This window comes from Nannobrachium achirus (assembly GCF_963921795.1).
Source record: "Nannobrachium achirus genome assembly, chromosome: 22".
NCBI classification, from domain to species: domain Eukaryota; kingdom Metazoa; phylum Chordata; class Actinopteri; order Myctophiformes; family Myctophidae; genus Nannobrachium; species Nannobrachium achirus.
Window position 1 is genome coordinate 48,435,724 of NC_137829.1, and position 18,776 is coordinate 48,454,499.

Genomic DNA, 18,776 nt, shown 5'->3' on the forward strand with positions numbered 1-18,776 from the left:
CGGGGAAAAGAAGTTAGAATATGGAGATAAGAGGTTTCTGCCCGACTGCAATGACCATGTCATCACATCCTTGCCTGGTTAATAAACCAGACCGAACACAACAACACCCCCTGGCGGTAGTGGTGTTGTAGTACGGTCTGGCACCGATCCATTGAGATTCTATTTCCTCAAACAGCTTCAAGGGTTGGCCAATCAGGTTTGTATGCTTGGGGCACGTGGTTTCTGTATGCTTGGGACACGTGGTTTGGGGCAAACCCCAGAAATGAAAACTCTTCCTGAAATCCCAGACTCTCTTCCCAAAACGAAGTGTGTGATAGAGGCTGGCAACACCAGGCAAATCACATCCACCATGGTGCAGGGTTCCAGTTGTGTGGGAGCCAAAGGGAGATGAACTCCCGTCAGACAAGACCATGAAAACATCTTTTTCCAAAAGAACATCATTCATCTGGTGAATGACATGCAGTGTGGTTTGGTTGCAGCAGGAGAATATACTGCACCGCACGTTGAATCACAATCAAATTCACTTTTTATTGTCACGTCACTGCTTTATGGGTGTAAAGAAGGGTGGGTGAAATGTATATTTTTTGCGCAAGATCCATCATTCGCAGTTTTCAGGAACAAGGAGGGACAAAAACAGGCGTGCTGAGTTTCAGTAGGTGTGTGAGTGTGTGTGTGTGTGTGTGTGTGTGTGTGTGTGTGTGTGTGTGTGTGTGTGTGTGTGTGTGTGTGTGTGTGTGTGTGTGCGTGCGTGCGTGCGTGCGTGCGTGCGTGCGTGCGTGTGAGGGTGAAGGACAGGTGAAGGTATCTCTGTCTTTCTCTCTCAAAGCATAGCCTAGCCTACTTGTTTTGCTTTTATTGTAAACTCTACTAATATAGGCTATATGTATATTTTTAACTATAGAGACAACAATGGCCACGGTAATGTACAGACAGTATACTGGTCACTGTGCAGTGTTACTGGGTTATGGTCAGAGTGATTGAGTGACCCTTCAGTTAGAGGTGGCTGTGGGGTCAGATGGGTGAGACAGCATAACAACAACCTGCTCTGATGACATTGACAAGACAAAGTGTAGTGTGGTTCATGCAATAACGGTACAATAGTGCCATCTAGAGGCAGATGTATTGCTTTCTTTTTGGACTGGCTGTATTCTGTATTAATTAGTCTAACTAATGTTGTGGTGATGTGCTGCATTGTACCAGAGTTACATTCTGTACCACTTTGAAACAATGAACTTTGAATTAAAATAGGGGGGGAAAAGAAGGGGGTCCCCAGTAACATGTATGATAGTCAGCTCTCAGGAACCAAATTGACCCTTGTCTGTACCTCAGACCATTGTCTGTAACACAGAGAGCATTCAAGTAAGTAACCAAATGGACTGTAAGGGTCCATTTGGTTACATTTGTATAACATCAGAGTTAATTAGCATTGATAACATTGATAATTAGGCCTACAGTGTAGATCCCAGAGATTAAAATAAAAAAGTGGGGGTCCATCCATGGCCTCATGCTGTCATTGTCAAAGTGGGCTTCTTTGAAATTAAAATGATTCACTGTTGCATAATAGTAAAAATCTTATGGGATATCTTTTCAAATGGGGGTCCGCGGCCAAATATATATCAATTTGGGGGTCCTTGGCAGGAAAGTTTGAGAACCACTGCACGAGCGTTTGATAGTCATTTCAAAAGGACAGTCATCATGTGGTCTATGCAATAACGGTACTATACCGCCATCCAGTGGCAAATGTATGCACCATTAAAAACGCCTCGTTTAAAACGGTGTTTTTTTGTCCTTCCACAGCATCCGTCTGCCGCGCAGTGAGAGCGCATGTGCAGAACCACAAGGTGAAGTCAACAGACCAGAGACCAGGGTCAATGTAAACTAAAAACTACACATCTGTATTTACCTGTAGTTTCCTGCTGTAACAATACCATTATTTGTTACTTATGAAGAAGGAGAGCCAATTCAATGTTTACTGGTGTTGAACACTGTTCAGCTTTTTTTGGTATTTGATAGCAGGTAAGTTTGAGTGCTTGTCAATGAATGTTGCTAGCCTGTTGCTAACTCACTCTTCCAATGCCATATGGGTATAATTGCTATTATTTATAATGTAATTAATTATCACGTAAAACAAAATAACACATTTGCTATATGTGAGATACTTAAATGGTTTCCTGTGGAAATAAGCGAAGTCTTTTCTAGGATCTCCTTTTAGTAGACCTTGTACCAGTGAACTGTACCGTCATGAAACTGTACCTTTTTCTATGCAAACTTCTAATAAAGTCTTCAATCAATCAAACTCAGTAGATAAGGCGCAACCATTACCAGTTAGCAGCACATTTACAATAACGTTAGTACTATTTTGGGTATTATATTTCATGAGAACAAACAACGATATGATCTTCTTTCTAATGTTGTTATATTGCATCATCATCAGCTATGACATTATTTCTACAGACATAGAGGTGGGCAACGGGAGAGGAGAGCACAACAGGATCAGGATGTCCAGTGTAAGTGTACTTTTATTATTTTATAAAGTATTTTTTTATTTTATTTATATTTTTTAAGGACACCCACAACTCAGAGTGTGCGAATACTGGTCCATTTCTCTCACACACACACACACACACACACACACACACACACACACACACACACACACACACACACACACACACACACACACACACACACAGTCACACACTGATTAATGTTATTATTATTATTTTTAACCAGTGTTTATAGTTTGTACATAATTATCTGTCAAAAAGGATACAACATTTTGATAATTGTGGTCCTTTGTAGGTGTGTGTGTGTGTGTGTGTGTGTGTGTGTGTGTGTGTGTGTGTGTGTGTGTGTGTTTGTGTGTCACACAGGTATGATACTAATTATAATAATACTATACTTATGGGCCATGTGTACCCCAGTAGAACTTGAGAAGTTGACCTTGTGAGGTTCATTTTTTCATGGTTAACAAAAATGCAGCATTTTTGGAGGGAAGCTGGGATGGCAAATATGGATAAGATTGCACTCTGGATGTTGAGTATAGATTATTGGATTCAACTAGAAGTGAACCCTTGTCTTTCTTCACCCGTAACCACTTAATGACTGAAACCCTAGTCTATACCAGTACAACGGACTGAGTTGAAACCGTACTTGGTATGATGTTCTTCACCAAAAATGGCAGATCTACTCCATGCGATGTGTTGTGAACTTGTAGATCGGTTATCTGGTGTGTAGCAGCTTGCCATTTAAACATGCCTCAGTCTAAACCTGTAGTTACCAGTAAGACTCCCTAATCAGGAGCTAAGCGACCGTCAGGTCGCATACACAAACATTAGAAGGCAATCGTAGCCAATCGGGAGGGAATATGGAAAATGGGACAGATCCATGTTGATGACATGACTTTAGAGATACTGTGTACCGCTTTGTGTGATTTTAGGCCAAAATATGTAGGAGCAGGAGCATTTTTGCAAAATGTGTTTTGCAAAAATCGGCCTGCGCTAGAAGAGGGCCAATGTGAGAAATGAGGGGTGGAGGTTGTGAGTTGCCATCCAAGGAGTGTGTGTGCAAAGTTTGGCATGGATAGGGGCAACGGTGCCGGAGATAAGAGTAGGGCAAAAGTGTGACGTGATAAAAATGTTCTTAAAAACTGTTTGGCTACTAGACTGCTTGTCTGATTTGCCTCCTGCTACTCCTATATGTAACAACAAACTCTTCCAACCAGCACAAATGTCCTCAAGATTCGCTGCCTCGTCGACGCAAGGTTTGTCTTACTCGGCTGGCCTTTCTGTCGTTGGCATGTTTGCTAGCTCGTGTTTTGGTCATGATGCCTAAGCATGTCGCAAAGACTCGCAATACTGGAGATCTTTTAAAAAGATCAAATAAAGTAAATCTGAGATATTAGAACCGACTGTGGGTCTATTGCTACATAATTAGTGCTGCTGAAGGGGGAGTTAGAATGAATACTTTAAAGGAGGACTTCACCACTTTTCAACCTATCTTCATATAATAGGTCCTCACTAATGTTCATAATAAAATAGCACGATTTTTTTCTACTCAGTCTGGGTCTCATAGGAGAGCTGTCAAATCCTTCCACCGGTGACATCATCGTTTGACCGATTTTTTTAAACAATATTAATATATATATATATATATATATATATATATATATATATATATTATCACGAGAACAATGGCTTCCACTTTAACATTGCAACTTTTCAGGAATAGAAAGCCTGCAGTTTATATTAGCTTGCATTTCCCATTGATGATATAAGTAGAAAAAAATTGTGATATTTTATCATGAACATTAGTGAGGACCTATTATATGAAGATAGGTTGAAAAGTGGTGAAGTCCTCCTTTAACAATGGAACCTCTTGCCTCCTTAAGGGGTCATCGACAGATTATCTTAACAATAGATATGTGATTCTATCATGTGGATTTTATTCATGAACTGCCCTGCCCTGGGGTGTTTTCCATGCATGAGAATCCATGTAGGTGTGTGGAGTCCTGTGGACATGATGTGTGTATGTTCCAGTGTGCGGGTAAGCAGCGCTCGAGGTTGGTTTGACATGCAGATTTATTTTTACAAACAACAACAACAACAACACATTGTTTTGCTGTTTGTATTTGTTTGTTTTGTTCTATTACTGTTGTTTGCTTTGCTTTTTGGGTTTGTATGCTTGGGCTGGGATGGAGGAATTGTGGAGCTAAGGCGAGACGGGTTGTAAAAATCAACAAGACAATATTTATCTGCCTTGTTGTTTTGCTGTGTGTATTGTCATTGTATATAGGCTACTGTATGTGCCGATGCAGATTGTTGCTATAAAAAAAGTAGGTTACAATTAGGAGAATATTTAGGGTGGGGTATTCATGGGTTACAGTTGGGCTTTGGTTTAAAAATTGCATTTATAATAATGGAAAATAGCCATCCTAAAACATTAGTATAGTAATACCTGTGTGTGTGTGTGTGTGTGTGTGTGTGTGTGTGTGTGTGTGTGTGTGTGTGTGTGGGGGGGGGGGGGGGGGGGGGGGGTTTCATCAAGTGGCATGTACTATATTTTTGTGTGTGTGGGGGGTGGCATGATGTGTCAGAATGTAGGGAGACCGATGACATGATGCATAGTTTCAGCTGAAAGAGAAATGATTGGGGACATGAAACAGTTGACCAGTTGAATTATGTCCTCCTGGTGTCCCCCTGTGTGTCCCCAGGTGCTCTGCAGCAGAGCCAGGATGGTGAGCTACCTGCCGGGCCTTCATGTCCTGGTGCGTCGTGTAGCTGGAGCCAGAGCCTTCTCCCAGCCTGCAGGCTCCTCCTCTGGCTCCGATGAGCCCTGTGTCGCCGTCACCCCGCCTGACATGGGTAAACCAGCCAGAACGTTGCGTCATACAGCTTTCTCTGATGCAGTGTTGTTTTTGACAGCAAATTTTGATTTAGTTTTAGTCATAGTCTTTTGAATAAAATGTATTTTAGTTTTAGTCATAATTTAGTCACCTGAAAAGTATTAGTTTTAGTCTAATTTTAGTCGACTAAATATCATACGATTTTAGTCGACTAAATCTACAGTTGATTTAGTCAACTGAAATGATTTTTTTGCAGGCCTTAATGGCATCGTAATGACTGATTCTACACTTGGTTGCGTGCGACGCGTTGTGAGCTTGTAGATCGGCTATTTTCAGAACGCAAAACCTGATAGCAACCAAATATAACGACTCTCTTCTCCACTAGTCCCTCCCTAACGTTTTAGTCTAGTTTTTATTTTGTTGACGAAATTGTCATCATATTTAGTCTTAGTTTTAGTCATCACAGCCTAGTTTATATTACGTTTTTATTTAGTTTTCGTCAGTGAAAAAAACACAGTCGACACAAATTTTTAGTCCTAGTTTTAGTCGACAAAATCAACACTGCTCTGATGTATCTAAATATTGCATTTTAGTCCAAATAAATCTCATGGATTAAAGTTCTCAGTCAGCCATTTGGATTCCATAGAAGCCAGTATTGTCTTCTATGAAAGCATGCCACGCACTGAAAATGGCTCATAGATCGTCTATTTCTGTAATTCCTTATTTTTCTTTGAAGTGATCAAACTAGCAATAGAATACATGTTAAGAAGCATCTTCCATAACAAATGAATGCTCTCAGAAATGTCATAATAGCCAAGGTTAAAGCCTCAATCTGTGATTTCCCTAACTGGTTGGCTGTATGTGGAACAGCAGCAACATGGGTTTAGAATGATAATAACTAAACATCGAACCCAAGTTTCCCATGTGAGAGAGAAAATAAAAAACGTATGTACAAGAGGGAATCTCTGCTTGGCTAGGCAGATGTTGCTCTTGTCTTAGGAGCTTGGTTAACTACTGTACTTGCCAACCAGTGGGTCTTCTTACCCGACACCACACAGCTGTCACACAGCCTTATCAAACCAGGCAATAACAAATTGGTTGAAATACGTTTTTATTCTTTGAAGTAAGTTCCAGTTTGCAGCTTTAATCATTGTTTGATCAGGATACGAGGTCAAATGATTAACTGCAAATCTCTGACTTATGTATGAAATTAAGTAGCCATAGGCAACACACTAGTAGTACACTATAGTACTAGCCCAACTTTATAGAGTAACCCCAAACGTTTTCCAGACTACTCCTCCCACAGTTTTGGCGGCACACACTCGAGTCGGGAATTGTGTGCTTGCATTTTGCTAAGAGATACGTTGTTGTTGAGATAATTTACCAGTAAGACTCCCTAATCGGGACATAAGCGACCGTCAGGTCGCAGCCTGATTTTTGGGCAAAATTGAAAAGTCGGCCTGGTGGTGGCGTTATATGGGACAGATCCATGTTGATGAGATGAGTGTAGACATACTGTGTACCGATTTGCGTGATTTTAGGGCAAAATTTGTAGGAGCAGTGTCCAAAAATTTGTTTTTCAAGAATCAGCCTCATGGTGACGCTAGAAGAGGGCCATGTGAGAATTGATGGATGTGGATGTGGTTTGGCAGACAAGGAGTGTGTGTGCAAAATTTTGCATGGATCGGGGCAACGGTTGCGGAGATATGAGCAGGGCAAAAGTGTGACAGACAGACTGACGGAGGGACAGACAGCTGGTCGAGGTTTTGATAGTAACTGCGACCTGACGGTCGCAATTAGTGAATGACTTAAATGGGATAATGCAAAAATGGCAACCACACTTGCGCAAAGACTTGCATCTTTCTAGTTCTTTATATGGTGATCTTCATAATGTCCTCACTATAGACTGCATGTACTCTGGGTTCCTGTGTAACAGTTTAACAGCCGCGAATCCAGTCGTGGCGGGGTGACTCAACAGACATTCGTTCATTCATTTAAAAAAAAAAATATGTGTCCAAATAGGATGGATTACTTTGGATGAAAAGAGTGAAAAGGTTTCAACGACTCGGCACAACTGTCCTCCTGTGTTGTTTACAGGGTTCCCACGGTCATGAAATTCCTGGAAATATTTTGAATATTTTTCCAGTACTGGAAAGGTTTTGGAATTTATCAAGGGCTAGCTATGCATTGTTTTTGGTTAGTGATTTTGTTAATACCTCTGAAATGACAAATTAAACATGATTGTCAAATATTAGAGGCAGAAATTGTGAAAATAGCCGATCTACATGTTGCGAGGCGTTGTGAGCATGTAGATCGGCTATTTTCACAATGGAACCGTGTTATACAAAATTCCTCTACTCTTGGTGCTCGTCAGGGTGCCGGGGCCCCAGTTAAAATATGATTATTTTGGGGGTCACGGCCTGAAAACATTGCCATACACTACCTGTCTTTGGGCATTGCGCATAGGAGTAAGCGACCTGTTATTGAGCTGAATTATTGTTATATAGTCCTGAAAATCAGGTTAAATATTTTGGAAAAGTTTTGGAAATTAATTGGTAAAAATGTGTGGTAACTCTGTCCTGTCCTGTCCTGTCCTGTCCTGTCCTGTCCTGTCCTGTCCTGTCCTGTCCTGTCCTGTCCTGTCCTGTGTTGTTTAGGACCCCGGACGGTGTGGCCTGACGAGACCATGGGTCCGTTCGGCCCTCAGGACCTGAGGTTCCAGCTGCCTGGTAACGTGGGCTTTGACTGCCACCTGGAGGGCACCGCGGAGCAGCGCAGGAACTCTGTCCACAGGACCATCCCCGACCTGCTGTCTGCCCAGTCCAACAGCGAGAGGCACGAGCTGGTGCTGGCTCAGTTCATTGGAGAGATCCAGGTAGGGTTAATCATCTCAATAAGAAGCTCGGGTGCCGTTTGCACAGCGGCAGAGAAAACGTCAAAAATAAATGTCAGATATGCCGTTTAGACGACAACTGTGTTTCAGGGGCCTAGGGTTTTATGCTCCTTTAAAGGGATAGTTCACCCACGATTAATCACCCCATGGAGACTTGAATTCATGGTTAGTTTTTGTTTTCGTCACATTCCTAAGCCAATAATTTGATGACCAGCAGTGGTTCCCTATGGAAACACAAAGAGCCTGCTTTGTTCCCTATGGAGACACAAAGAGTCTCCTGAAATTATTGGCTTTAGAATGTCCTAGGCCTGGGCCACAGGGTAGTGGTCCAGGCACCTAGGCTGGTAATCCAGCCCTTGCAGCGTCGCAGGTTTGAGTCCCGATCCTGACGACCTTTGCTGCGTGTCACCCCCCGTCTCTCTCCCCGTTTCCAGCCTACTGTACACCTATCAATAAAGGCAGAAAAAGCCCCAAAATATCTTGTCCATGTCATCACAACCATTTATTTGGGGTCCGTTTTTAGCCCAGGGAGTGTTTTTCGTGCAAAACAAATGCAAATACCATAACGTACTCACTGTACGATTTCTTCACGGACTGTAGATTTGTATACTGCAATCAGAGAACCTTTGTACTCATTTCAATTTAGTGAATTCTATTAGCAATATAATAATTGACTTTTTAATTGTCAAGCACTGTAGGTGTGAGATTGATTTTAATGTTGAAAGCTTGTTTTACATTTTTTTCCAACTTCCTTGTCTTCATCTCAGGGTAAAGAGATTTCCGATGCACAGCAGACGGTCAACACAGCAGAACAGTACTTTGATAACTCTAACGTGGAGTGTGCCATACAGTCCTGTCCTGAGCTGCTAAAGAAAGGTACAACTCTACACCAACGACAGACATTTGTGCGTTTTGTGGCTGTGAATTTAGTGGGATGACCCATTCTGATAATACTTAATAAACGATTATAATAGCAATCTTGCATTCTAACCCTTTACACACAGACATGCATTGATTGTTTTGTCACAGTTATAATAATAATAATAATAAAGCTTTATTTGTATAGCACCTTTCATGACATGAAATGCAGCTCAAAGTGCTTTACAGAGCAGAAAATGAAGCACAGTTACTTAACAGAAAAAATAAAATACACATGAATACAATAAAGCAGAACAATAAAAACATAAAACATTGAAGAACAATTTCAGAACAGTGTGGACGTCAATAGCATCAAAGAGATAAAAAAAATAATTCAGCTAAAAGCAAGAGTAAAGAAATAGGTCTTGAGCTGTGCTTTAAAGCTATCCACAGAGGCTGCCTGTCTTAGGTGTAGTGGGAGTTTATTCCAAACTGTCGGTCCGTAGAAGCAGAAAGCTGCTTCACCATATTTTTTATATTTCATTTTAGGCACATCGAGTAGGTCAGCACTAGAAGACCTGAGTGGGCGGTTTGGAACGTATCTATGCAGGCAGTCATAGAGGTACGAAGGTGCCAGACCATTTAGAGCTTTATAAACAAGTAAAATAATTTTAAAATCAATCCTAAAAACAACCGGGAGCCAGTGTAGCGACGCTAAGACTGGAGTAATATGTTCTCTCATCTTAGCTTTAGTTAAAACTCTGGCTGCCGCATTTTGAACAAGTTGCAAACTGTCAGTTGTTTTCTTTGGCAGACCAGAGAGAAGTGCGTTGCAGTAATCAAGCCGAGAGAAAACAAAAGCGTGGATCAGCGTTTTTGCATCGTCCAATGTTAGATAGGCTCTAATTCGCGCAATATTTCTAAGGTGAAAGAAGGCAATCTTGGTGACATGATTAATGTGTGTATTAAAATTCAATTCAGCGTCAATGATCACTCCCAGGTTCTTTACAGAAGTGTTACTTTCTTTAGACAGGTTACCAAGTGTACTTATTATTGATTCTCTCTGCGCAGTAGAACCAATTATGAGAACTTCTGTCTTGTCCTCATTTAGTTTGAGAAAGTTCTCACTCATCCAGCATTTTATGCTAGACACACACGTCAGCAATGGGTCTAGAGCACAGGGGTCGTCCGGAGCTACCAAAAGGTACAGCTGGGTGTCATCAGCATAGAAATGGAAATTCACACCGTGAGCGGAAATAAGTTCTCCCAGCGGCAGTATATAGAGGGAGAATAATAAAGGACCAAGAATTGACCCCTGTGGAATACCAGAGCAGATGTTGTGTTTGTTTGACTCAAAGTCAGCTAGATTAACAAAGTAGCTTCTGCCTGTTAGGTAGGAGTAAAACCAGGACAAAGCTGTGCCTGACAGCCCTACCCAGTGTTCAAGACGTTGTATTAGAATTGTATGGTCAATTGTGTCAAAAGCCGCCGTTTGATCCAGCAGTAGGAGAACGGATACATTTTTGTTATCAGCAGACACCCTAAGATCATTAATTACTTTTAAAAGTGCAGTTTCTGTGCTGTGTCCTTTCCTGAAGCCGGATTGGAATTTGTTGTGCACCTTATTGTTCTGCAGAAATACATCCAATTGATGAAAGATAATTTTTTCTAGGACCTTGCCCAGAAAAGGCAAATTGGAAATGGGTCTATAATTACACAGCATGGACGGGTCGAGGTTGTGTTTCTTGAGTAAGGGCTTAACTACGGCCGTTTTCAGTGTTTCTGGAAAGACACCTGATTGTATAGAGTTATTTACTATTTTTAGGATATCTCCAATCACACAGTCTACAACCTCTTTGAGAAATGGCGTGGGTATTGCATCCAGCGAGCAAGAAGACGATGTCATTTGCGATATGGTTTTACGAAGTTCCTCTTCATCAATTTCACAAAATGATACTAGGCTGCCCCTAGATTTATCTACACTTTTACACATGGCACCATTAACCGCATTTGCATTTGTGACAGTATTATTCATAATACCAGCTCGAATGTTCATAATTTTGTTGTCAAAGAAGGATGCAAACTCATTACACTTTGCTTTAGAGGCAAGGAGTGACTGCTTGTAGGACTGGGGGGGGTTTAAGAGGCGTTCAATAGTGGAGAATAAGACCCTAGCATTGTTCTTGTTCTCATTAATAATTCCGGAAAAATAGGCCTGCCTAGCCAGACGCATGGTTTTATTGTACGTGGCTGTTAATGACTTAAAAATCTGTAGATGGATAGTTAGTTTATTTTTTCTCCAAGCTCGCTCTGCTTTGCGGCATTGTTTCTTGAGTGAGCGTATATGATCGTTTATCCAGGGTGTTTCTTTTACTTTATGTTTCTTTTTAGTTTTCATAGGAGCCACTATATCCAGAGCTGACTCTAATTTAAGATTAAAATGTTGAACCATATCATTTACTGAGGGAATATCAGGAAGGGGGGGTGCACATGCAAGATGGCGAGCAAACTCTTCTGCTGCCGATGCCCTGAAAAATCTCTTTTTTATAGTATATTCTCTATTGTATTTTTCTAGATCAGAGACAGTCATATTAAAACACAGTAAATAGTGGTCCGATAAGTCAGGCTTAGCGATGATCCTGTCCATAGAAATACTTAGCCCTTTAGAGATCACCAGGTCTAGGGTGTGGCCCTGATTGTGGGTTGGCCCGGTAACATGCTGAACAAAATCAAGGGAATGTAATAACTGTAAGAAACTCATAGCAGTAACATCTGTAACAATATCCACATGTAAATTTGCATCGCCAGCAATCAAGGTTCTCTCATAGTCAGTGGAACAGATAGATAAAAGTTCTGATATTTCTGTAAGAAATAAGGCTTTGCTACATTTTGGTGGGCGATATATGGTAATCATTAGAACAGAGGATTTACTCTCAAATAAGTTAGCTTGGTATTCAAAGGATGAAAAACTTCCAAAAGACAGGTTCTTGAATTTAAAGATGTCAGAGAAAATGTACGCCAAACCTCCACCTCTTTTTCCTTCGCGCACTGATTGAATAAAATGATAGTTTGGTGGGCAGGCGACGCCAAGTGCAACAGCTCCATCTGTGCCCAGCCAAGTCTCTGTTAAAAAGATTATATCTAGCTTTAGGGATGAGGCCGAATATTCGGCACCGAAAATTTTCGGCCGAAAATGGCTAAAAATGCATTTTCGGTTTTCGGCTGGATAGCTTTTAAAACCGAATAGTTGAGCACCGAATAGTGTGAAGGACAGGGTCAGGGGTCCTCAATAGGCGGACCGCAGTCCATGTCCGGACCGCGGCACATTTCTGAGAAATCTCCGCACAGTTGTATCTGACGATCGGACTGACTGTGTGTGATGTGGGTGTGTATGTGCTGATTGTGCTCATTCGCTGATTCGCTCAAACACATACACAGGCTCACAAGACACACCCCTACGCCAATTTGCAAGCCCACAAAGCGTCGCGGGTGCAACGTGCTGTGGGCTTGTAGATCAAAGGTTTTCCTTCCCTCCGAGTCTCCGACGCAGTCTGCTCTCCATGCTGCTCCCCCCCCCCCCCCTCCCCTCTCCTCTCCTCTCCACACACTCATGCCGCTCGCTGCCTTAAAAAAGTTGCTAAAACCTCTTGGAAACCATTGCTCCCACTGGATTAATAACTTAGAGATCTTCTACCTTTGGCTGTTCAATTGGAGAGGACAACAGCAACACATTAATATCCACGATGTAAGGCTCCAACTGCTTGCATTAGACGAGAAATGGTCGCGAAACTCGCGATGCGTGATCATGCGTCTTTAACAATGTGATGTGTCGTCGCATATTATTGCCAGCTATCCTAGGCTGTGTTAGGTTAATAACTATGACTCGTTGACCCTGATTTGACTGGTCATTTGACATAGTCAATCAGCACAGTCAGTCTGGCTTGTGCAGTACGTGTGTCAACTAACTGAATGTCAAGTAATCCTCTCCCCCTCACGCTAAGTTCCACTTTATTTTCCATTCTGAACGACAAGCCTAATATTGCATTTATGCTCTTTAGTTTCCAATAATTAAACTATAAGCCAGTGTTTTATTGCTACACAATAAATGTAAATAATGTAGCCTACTCTACATGCATAAATAATTATCCATTCATCCATCCATCCATCTTCAACCGCTTATCCAGCATCAGGTAGCAGGGGTAACAGTTCCAACTGAGATTTCCAAAGTTCCAAATAATAATAATAATAATTAAAATAAACAATTCTAATGATTATAATAAACATACATACATACAGTACATACTGTATAAATGTATCCGCCTTATTTCGCCTTCGCCTTTTTTTCGGACCTGGACCTGTTTCAAAAAAATATTTCTGGACCTTCAAGATTTGTATTTGAGGACCCCTGGGCCCTAGATCATTTTGCAACATACAGTATGTGCATTTGTTGTTGAAGGCCTGGCTGTTACAGCCCTTGTGTTTACAATAATATTTTGTTGTAGGCCTAGATCATTCTGCAGTTTTAAGCACCTTGTTCTGATGCACTTTTATCTCTGTAGGATACTACAGAAATAGTTGCACTATTTTGACTTTGTTTTATGCTAACATTGCAAAGAGAAAATATTTTATTTTGTTATGTGTGCATTCAAAAGTGAGAAATAAATGTTTTATGGAACCATATGGTGATTATTATTTAAGTTAGGGTTTGCCATAATCAGGTAGCTTTACAACAAAGGTACAGCAATGGTACAAACATTTATTATACAAAATAAATTATATACATGTATTATTCGGCTATTCGGTATTCGGTATTCGGTGGAATGTTTCCAGTATTCGGTATTCGGTTTCGGCCAAGAATTTTGCTTTCGGCCCATCCCTATCTAGCTTCTCTTCACAGATTAGATCATTTACAGAGGAGGGCTTGTTTAAAAGTGACCTGATGTTAAAGAGGGCCAGATTTATTTTTTGACATTCTACTGTACTATAGTCCCTACAGGGTATGTAAGTTAAATTTGCTAGATTAGCAGAGCCACTGCTTGTCCTGGACACTCTCACAGTTGATATTCTTCTCTTTACATTAAAGGACCACTTCACCTCTGGGACAACCAGATCTTATTTTATTGTTGTTTGGGACACGATCAACACAATCCTGAGTTATTTTTTGTGTTCAATCTGTGTTTTTAGATATTTTAGTATTTCAGCATGCAACAACTGGTCATATGATGCCTAACTCTAACCCTGATGCAAAAAAATAACTCAGGATTGTGTTGATCGTGTCCCAAACAACAATTAGATCTGGTTGGTTGTCCCAGAGGTGAAGTGCTCCTTTAAGGTGTGAATGCATTATCCCATTTCCGAAGTTCATTTTATGCCCAGCAGAGGGCATCAAAACATACTGTAACAATTCAGGTGTCACTTTTGGTATACTGTCCCCCTCAGACAAGTAGTGACTCTGATGTCAATGTTTTTTTTTTTCTCAAATCAAAAGATTTCCAATCCATGTTTCCTGAGGCCCCGTCCAATGACATGACGCTTGTCACGGTAACTCAAAAAACACAAAATGACATGACCGCCTGGACTGAAGATGTCGACAGAGAGAGGGAGGAGATGTTGGACAAGGTACTGTACGTTTTGTTGTTTGAGTTTCTTAGTAGGTTTAGCCAGCCGCTGGAACCTCTCTATTCTTATAGACTGTGGTGTACTTGGTACACTCTTTTCACTCTACACCAAATCTCTTTGCCAAAAATAGCCCATCTACAAGCACACGACACGTCTTAACCCATTTAGAACGGGTACACATTTTGTGTATCATTATTTTATGCTTTAACTATTGAAAAATAGCAGATATACAAGCTCACAGCGCGGCACCGAGTGCCGCGCTGCGAGCTCGTAGATCTGCTATTTTTGAAAAGTCGTGAACATTAGAATTTTGACCCGATTCTATAAGTGTCTTTTGAATCCTTCTAATTCTAGGCCTAAATGGGTTAAAGTGCCACGTTGTGTCCTTGATTGTAGATCCATTTTTGGCGATTGTTCCTCCCAGAATAGGGATGCTGGGGTTTAAATGTAGTTAAAGATGGTGCCATCTATGCTAGGGTTAGGAGTGGAATCAGTTATCCACTGATCCACTGATGGCGATAAAATATTCCGTTCAGAGAGATCATGTAAAAAATATTCAATTGTTTTTTTAATATGTTATTGGTGACCCATAAGCTAACGAACAGCGACATCCAGTGTCAAAATAAGGATAGGTCGCCAAAGTTGTCGGTGGTGGCCTATAGTTATGTCACTATACTCGGATATAACCGGCTGCATTGGGGCCCAAACTTTAGTCCATTAGATTTATCCCATTGATGGTTGAATAGAAAATAATTAGTTGCAGCCCTAGTTAGAGTAGCCTAATGTCTGTCAAATCTGACGAAGCGCCATCATATTTAAACACTTGATAGACTTAAGTTGCCACATAAAAGCAGCTTGTTGGTATTACTATTATTACAGTACATGTATGTGTATTACAACACAGCATAGGATGTGTGATGTGTACACATGTGTGACAACAGATGTCCTTTAATGTCAGATTTTCTCCTTTTATGTTCGATGTTCTTTTATGTCAAGACGTACTTTTATGTTGTGGGTGCTTGCTGTTGTTGCTTCTGTGATGCAAGACGAAATGTGTTTGTGTAAACTGACGATAACGTATTCATCTTATCTCAACATCCAGAGGTGGCTACACCAGCAATTAAAGCTATTATAGCTGCTACACAGGTACACTGCTGAAGAAAAATGACAAAATGAAATGTAAAATATCAAAACTATTTGCTCACTTACAGTAACTTAACTTAAATTTTGATCCTGCCCAAAGTAGAAATGTAATTGTCCCACTGCCAGTCAAGCAGATAATTGTTCCAGCATTCTCCTGATAATGTCTAACTTTAAGGTTCTACTAGAGTCTCTAGATTACTAGGGTGAGTGAAAGAGTGCAAGCTTTTTTTTTTGAACATTTTGGAAAAATCTTGAAAGTCTTGAAATGTTTTGCGGGTGGTCCCTGGCACAAAACATTTTCAGATGGGGGAAGGGGGTCCACGGCCAAATACATATCATTTTGTGGTCCTCGGCAAAAAAAAAAAAAAAAAAAAGTACTGATTTAGAAAGCATTTTGTAGAATCGGCCTCAGGTCTAAATGGGTTAAATATTTGACCCCAACGTCCACACATAAGCAGAACGACTGTCCTCGCTAACAGATTGACTTTTCAGATGACGTTTTCTTGAGGTTATCGTAGGGGCGTCACTCAGTGACGAGCTTGTTTGTGACATCGTTCATTATTCACTGTCTGGTTGAAATGACGTACGCTGTGAATTGGTCTGGCAGAAGCCATTCACTGCACACTGCGTTATTTACAGCGCATGACGTTAAATTGTTCAGGAGTTTGAATGTGCTTTTTTTTTTTTTTTGTCAAATTCAAACTTGGATTGAATCATTAATCTAAAAAAATCTAATAGCCAATACACAAGCTTACTGCATCAATGCGATGTTTTGTGAGCTTGTATATCGGCTATTTAGCTACTAAGTATGTACTTTATAAGGTTTAAGTGTTACATGACTAACAGGTTCTATTGTTCTGTTGGAGCAGTTTATTGCTGGAGCCAAGGAGATCTGCTTTGCACTGCAAACAGAAGGATTCTGGGCTGACTTCATTGACCCGTCGTCAGGCCTAGCGGTGAGACACATTTAGACTTTGTAACCTGAACTGTCCATTGAATAAACAATACTCATGACATTGAAATGAGCATTTACCCAAGTCTATGGGTTTTCTCAGTGGGGTTTTGGGTTTTGTAGGTGCCTGAAATAATAACTCAAGCTTTTTCACTGTTGCGCACCATTAGCACAGATCTGAAGTTGGCATATTGATTGATTGATTGATTCAATTGATTGAATACTTGGGATTTTCAAAACCAAGAAAGCACTATGGCTTGCTTCCATCGGGGTCCTTTGTACTCAGTTCATAGAATTGTCACGCTGTGAGCTTGTAGACGGTTATTTCCGGTGCTAAGGATTATAACTCGGGCTTTAACCCATTTAGGCCTAGAATTATTGAATGCTTTAACCAGTGAAAAATAGCAGATATACAAGCTCACAGCGCGGCACCGAGTGCCGCACTGCGAGCTTGTAGATCTGCTATTTTTGAAAAAGTCGTGAAAAATGTGTCCAAATCTTTGAACATATAATGTATTTTCAAAGCGAACGTTTGTAACTCAAATTTTGCTTCTGGGTGGTCCCTGGAACTACATTTTTTGAGATGGGGGTCCGTGGCCAAATAAATATCATTTTGGGGGTCCTTCACATGAAAACGTTTGAGAACCACTGACATAGTACAAGAACAGACTAACTGAGCTCCAGTTGAAGTGAAAAGGACCTTTTCTTTGACGATGGCTGGCCAGATTGCTGACATAGAAACATAGGTTTTTAAAAAAAACCTTAGAAGGATTCAAAAGACACTTATAGAATCGTGTCAAAATTCTAATTTTCACGATTTTTCTAAAATAGCATCTATACAAGCACGCAGTGCAACAATCGGTGCCGCGCTGCGAGCTTGTAGATCTGCTATTTTTCAATAGTTAAAACATAAAACAATTATACATAATAAACAATAATGTGTACCCGTTTTGAACGGGTTAATTCTCTGTCCGTCTCATCTTGTCCCTCGTCCTCCACCTCCCCCTTTTGCAGTTCTTCGGCTCGTACACCAACAACGCGCTGTTCGAGACGGACGAGCGCTACCGCCACCTGGGCTTCCAGATCGAGGACCTGGGCTGCTGCAAGGTGATCCGACACGCTCTGTGGGGCTCGCGCGTCTTCGTGGGGACGGTGTTCACTGACGCGCCCGCCACCAGCCCGGTCATGAGGAAGCTGCAGGGAAACTGAACTGTTACTTGTTACTATAGCCTATATGCAGGGGCGTCACACCAAATTCTGGGCCCTGGGTACAAGGATTCACTGCGGGCCCCCCATGAATGTTAACTATTGAAAAATAGCAGATCTACAAGCTCACAGCGCGGCACCGAGTGCCGCGCTGCGAGCTTGTAGATCTGCTGTTTTTGAAAAATCGTGAAAATGTGTGCCAAGAAACCTATGTTTCCATGTCAGTGATGCTCAAACATTTTCATGTCAAGGACCGCCAAAATGATTTGAATTGGCCACGGACCCCCATCTCAAAATATTTAGTTCCAGGGACCACCCCCCAGAAGCAAAATTTGAGTTACAAATGTTTGCCTAAAAAATACATATTCAAAGATGTGCACACATTTTCACGACTTTTAAAAAAATAGCAGATCTACAGGCTCCGAGTGCCGCGCTGCGAGCTTGTAGATCTGCTATTTTTCAATAGCTAAAGTTACTAGGGCCCCTCCACCTTGGGCCCTGGTAACTTTCCTACCCCTTTTGACGCCCCTGCCTATATGCACAGCGGCCATTTTGGAGAGAAGTTGGGTTTCTTCCCACTTCCTTCACAGGTGTCACCAATGATACTAATGAAGGCTCTGTTCCATTCTGGTCAAACAGAGTCAGGGTGCTGATATTGTGTGTGTTGGCTCACTCGAAACACTCTGCTACACCGGTGGGTCCCAAAGTGTGGTCCAGGGTAACTTGGGGGTTCCAAATGACCCCTTAAAAGGTGTGTTAGG

The 18,776-nt window shown here is 41.3% G+C and overlaps 1 protein-coding gene across 3 annotated transcripts in view; it reads left to right on the forward strand.

Moving 5' to 3' along the window:
• The first annotated feature begins 1,846 nt into the window (after nucleotides 1-1,846).
• Nucleotides 1,847-18,776, forward strand: part of mmadhcb (metabolism of cobalamin associated Db) — a 250,037-nt gene continuing 233,107 nt past the window's right edge. Inside the window, exons 1-8 of one of the 3 annotated variants that reach the window (XR_013963270.1) lie at nucleotides 1,847-2,016; nucleotides 2,455-2,507; nucleotides 5,213-5,363; nucleotides 8,002-8,219; nucleotides 9,005-9,113; nucleotides 14,584-14,714; nucleotides 16,727-16,813; nucleotides 17,824-18,109. Coding sequence is in view for 1 of the 3 variants with exons in the window: in XM_080753699.1 (XP_080609825.1) it covers nucleotides 2,499-2,507; nucleotides 5,213-5,363; nucleotides 8,002-8,219; nucleotides 9,005-9,113; nucleotides 14,584-14,714; nucleotides 16,727-16,813; nucleotides 17,824-18,018 (900 nt within the window). In the remaining 2 variants the exon portion in view is untranslated. Of the gene's footprint in view, nucleotides 2,017-2,454; nucleotides 2,508-5,212; nucleotides 5,364-8,001; nucleotides 8,220-9,004; nucleotides 9,114-14,583; nucleotides 14,715-16,726; nucleotides 16,814-17,823; nucleotides 18,415-18,776 lie in introns of those variants that run through there. The other 2 variants (XR_013963271.1, XM_080753699.1) reach the window with 2 other exon arrangements.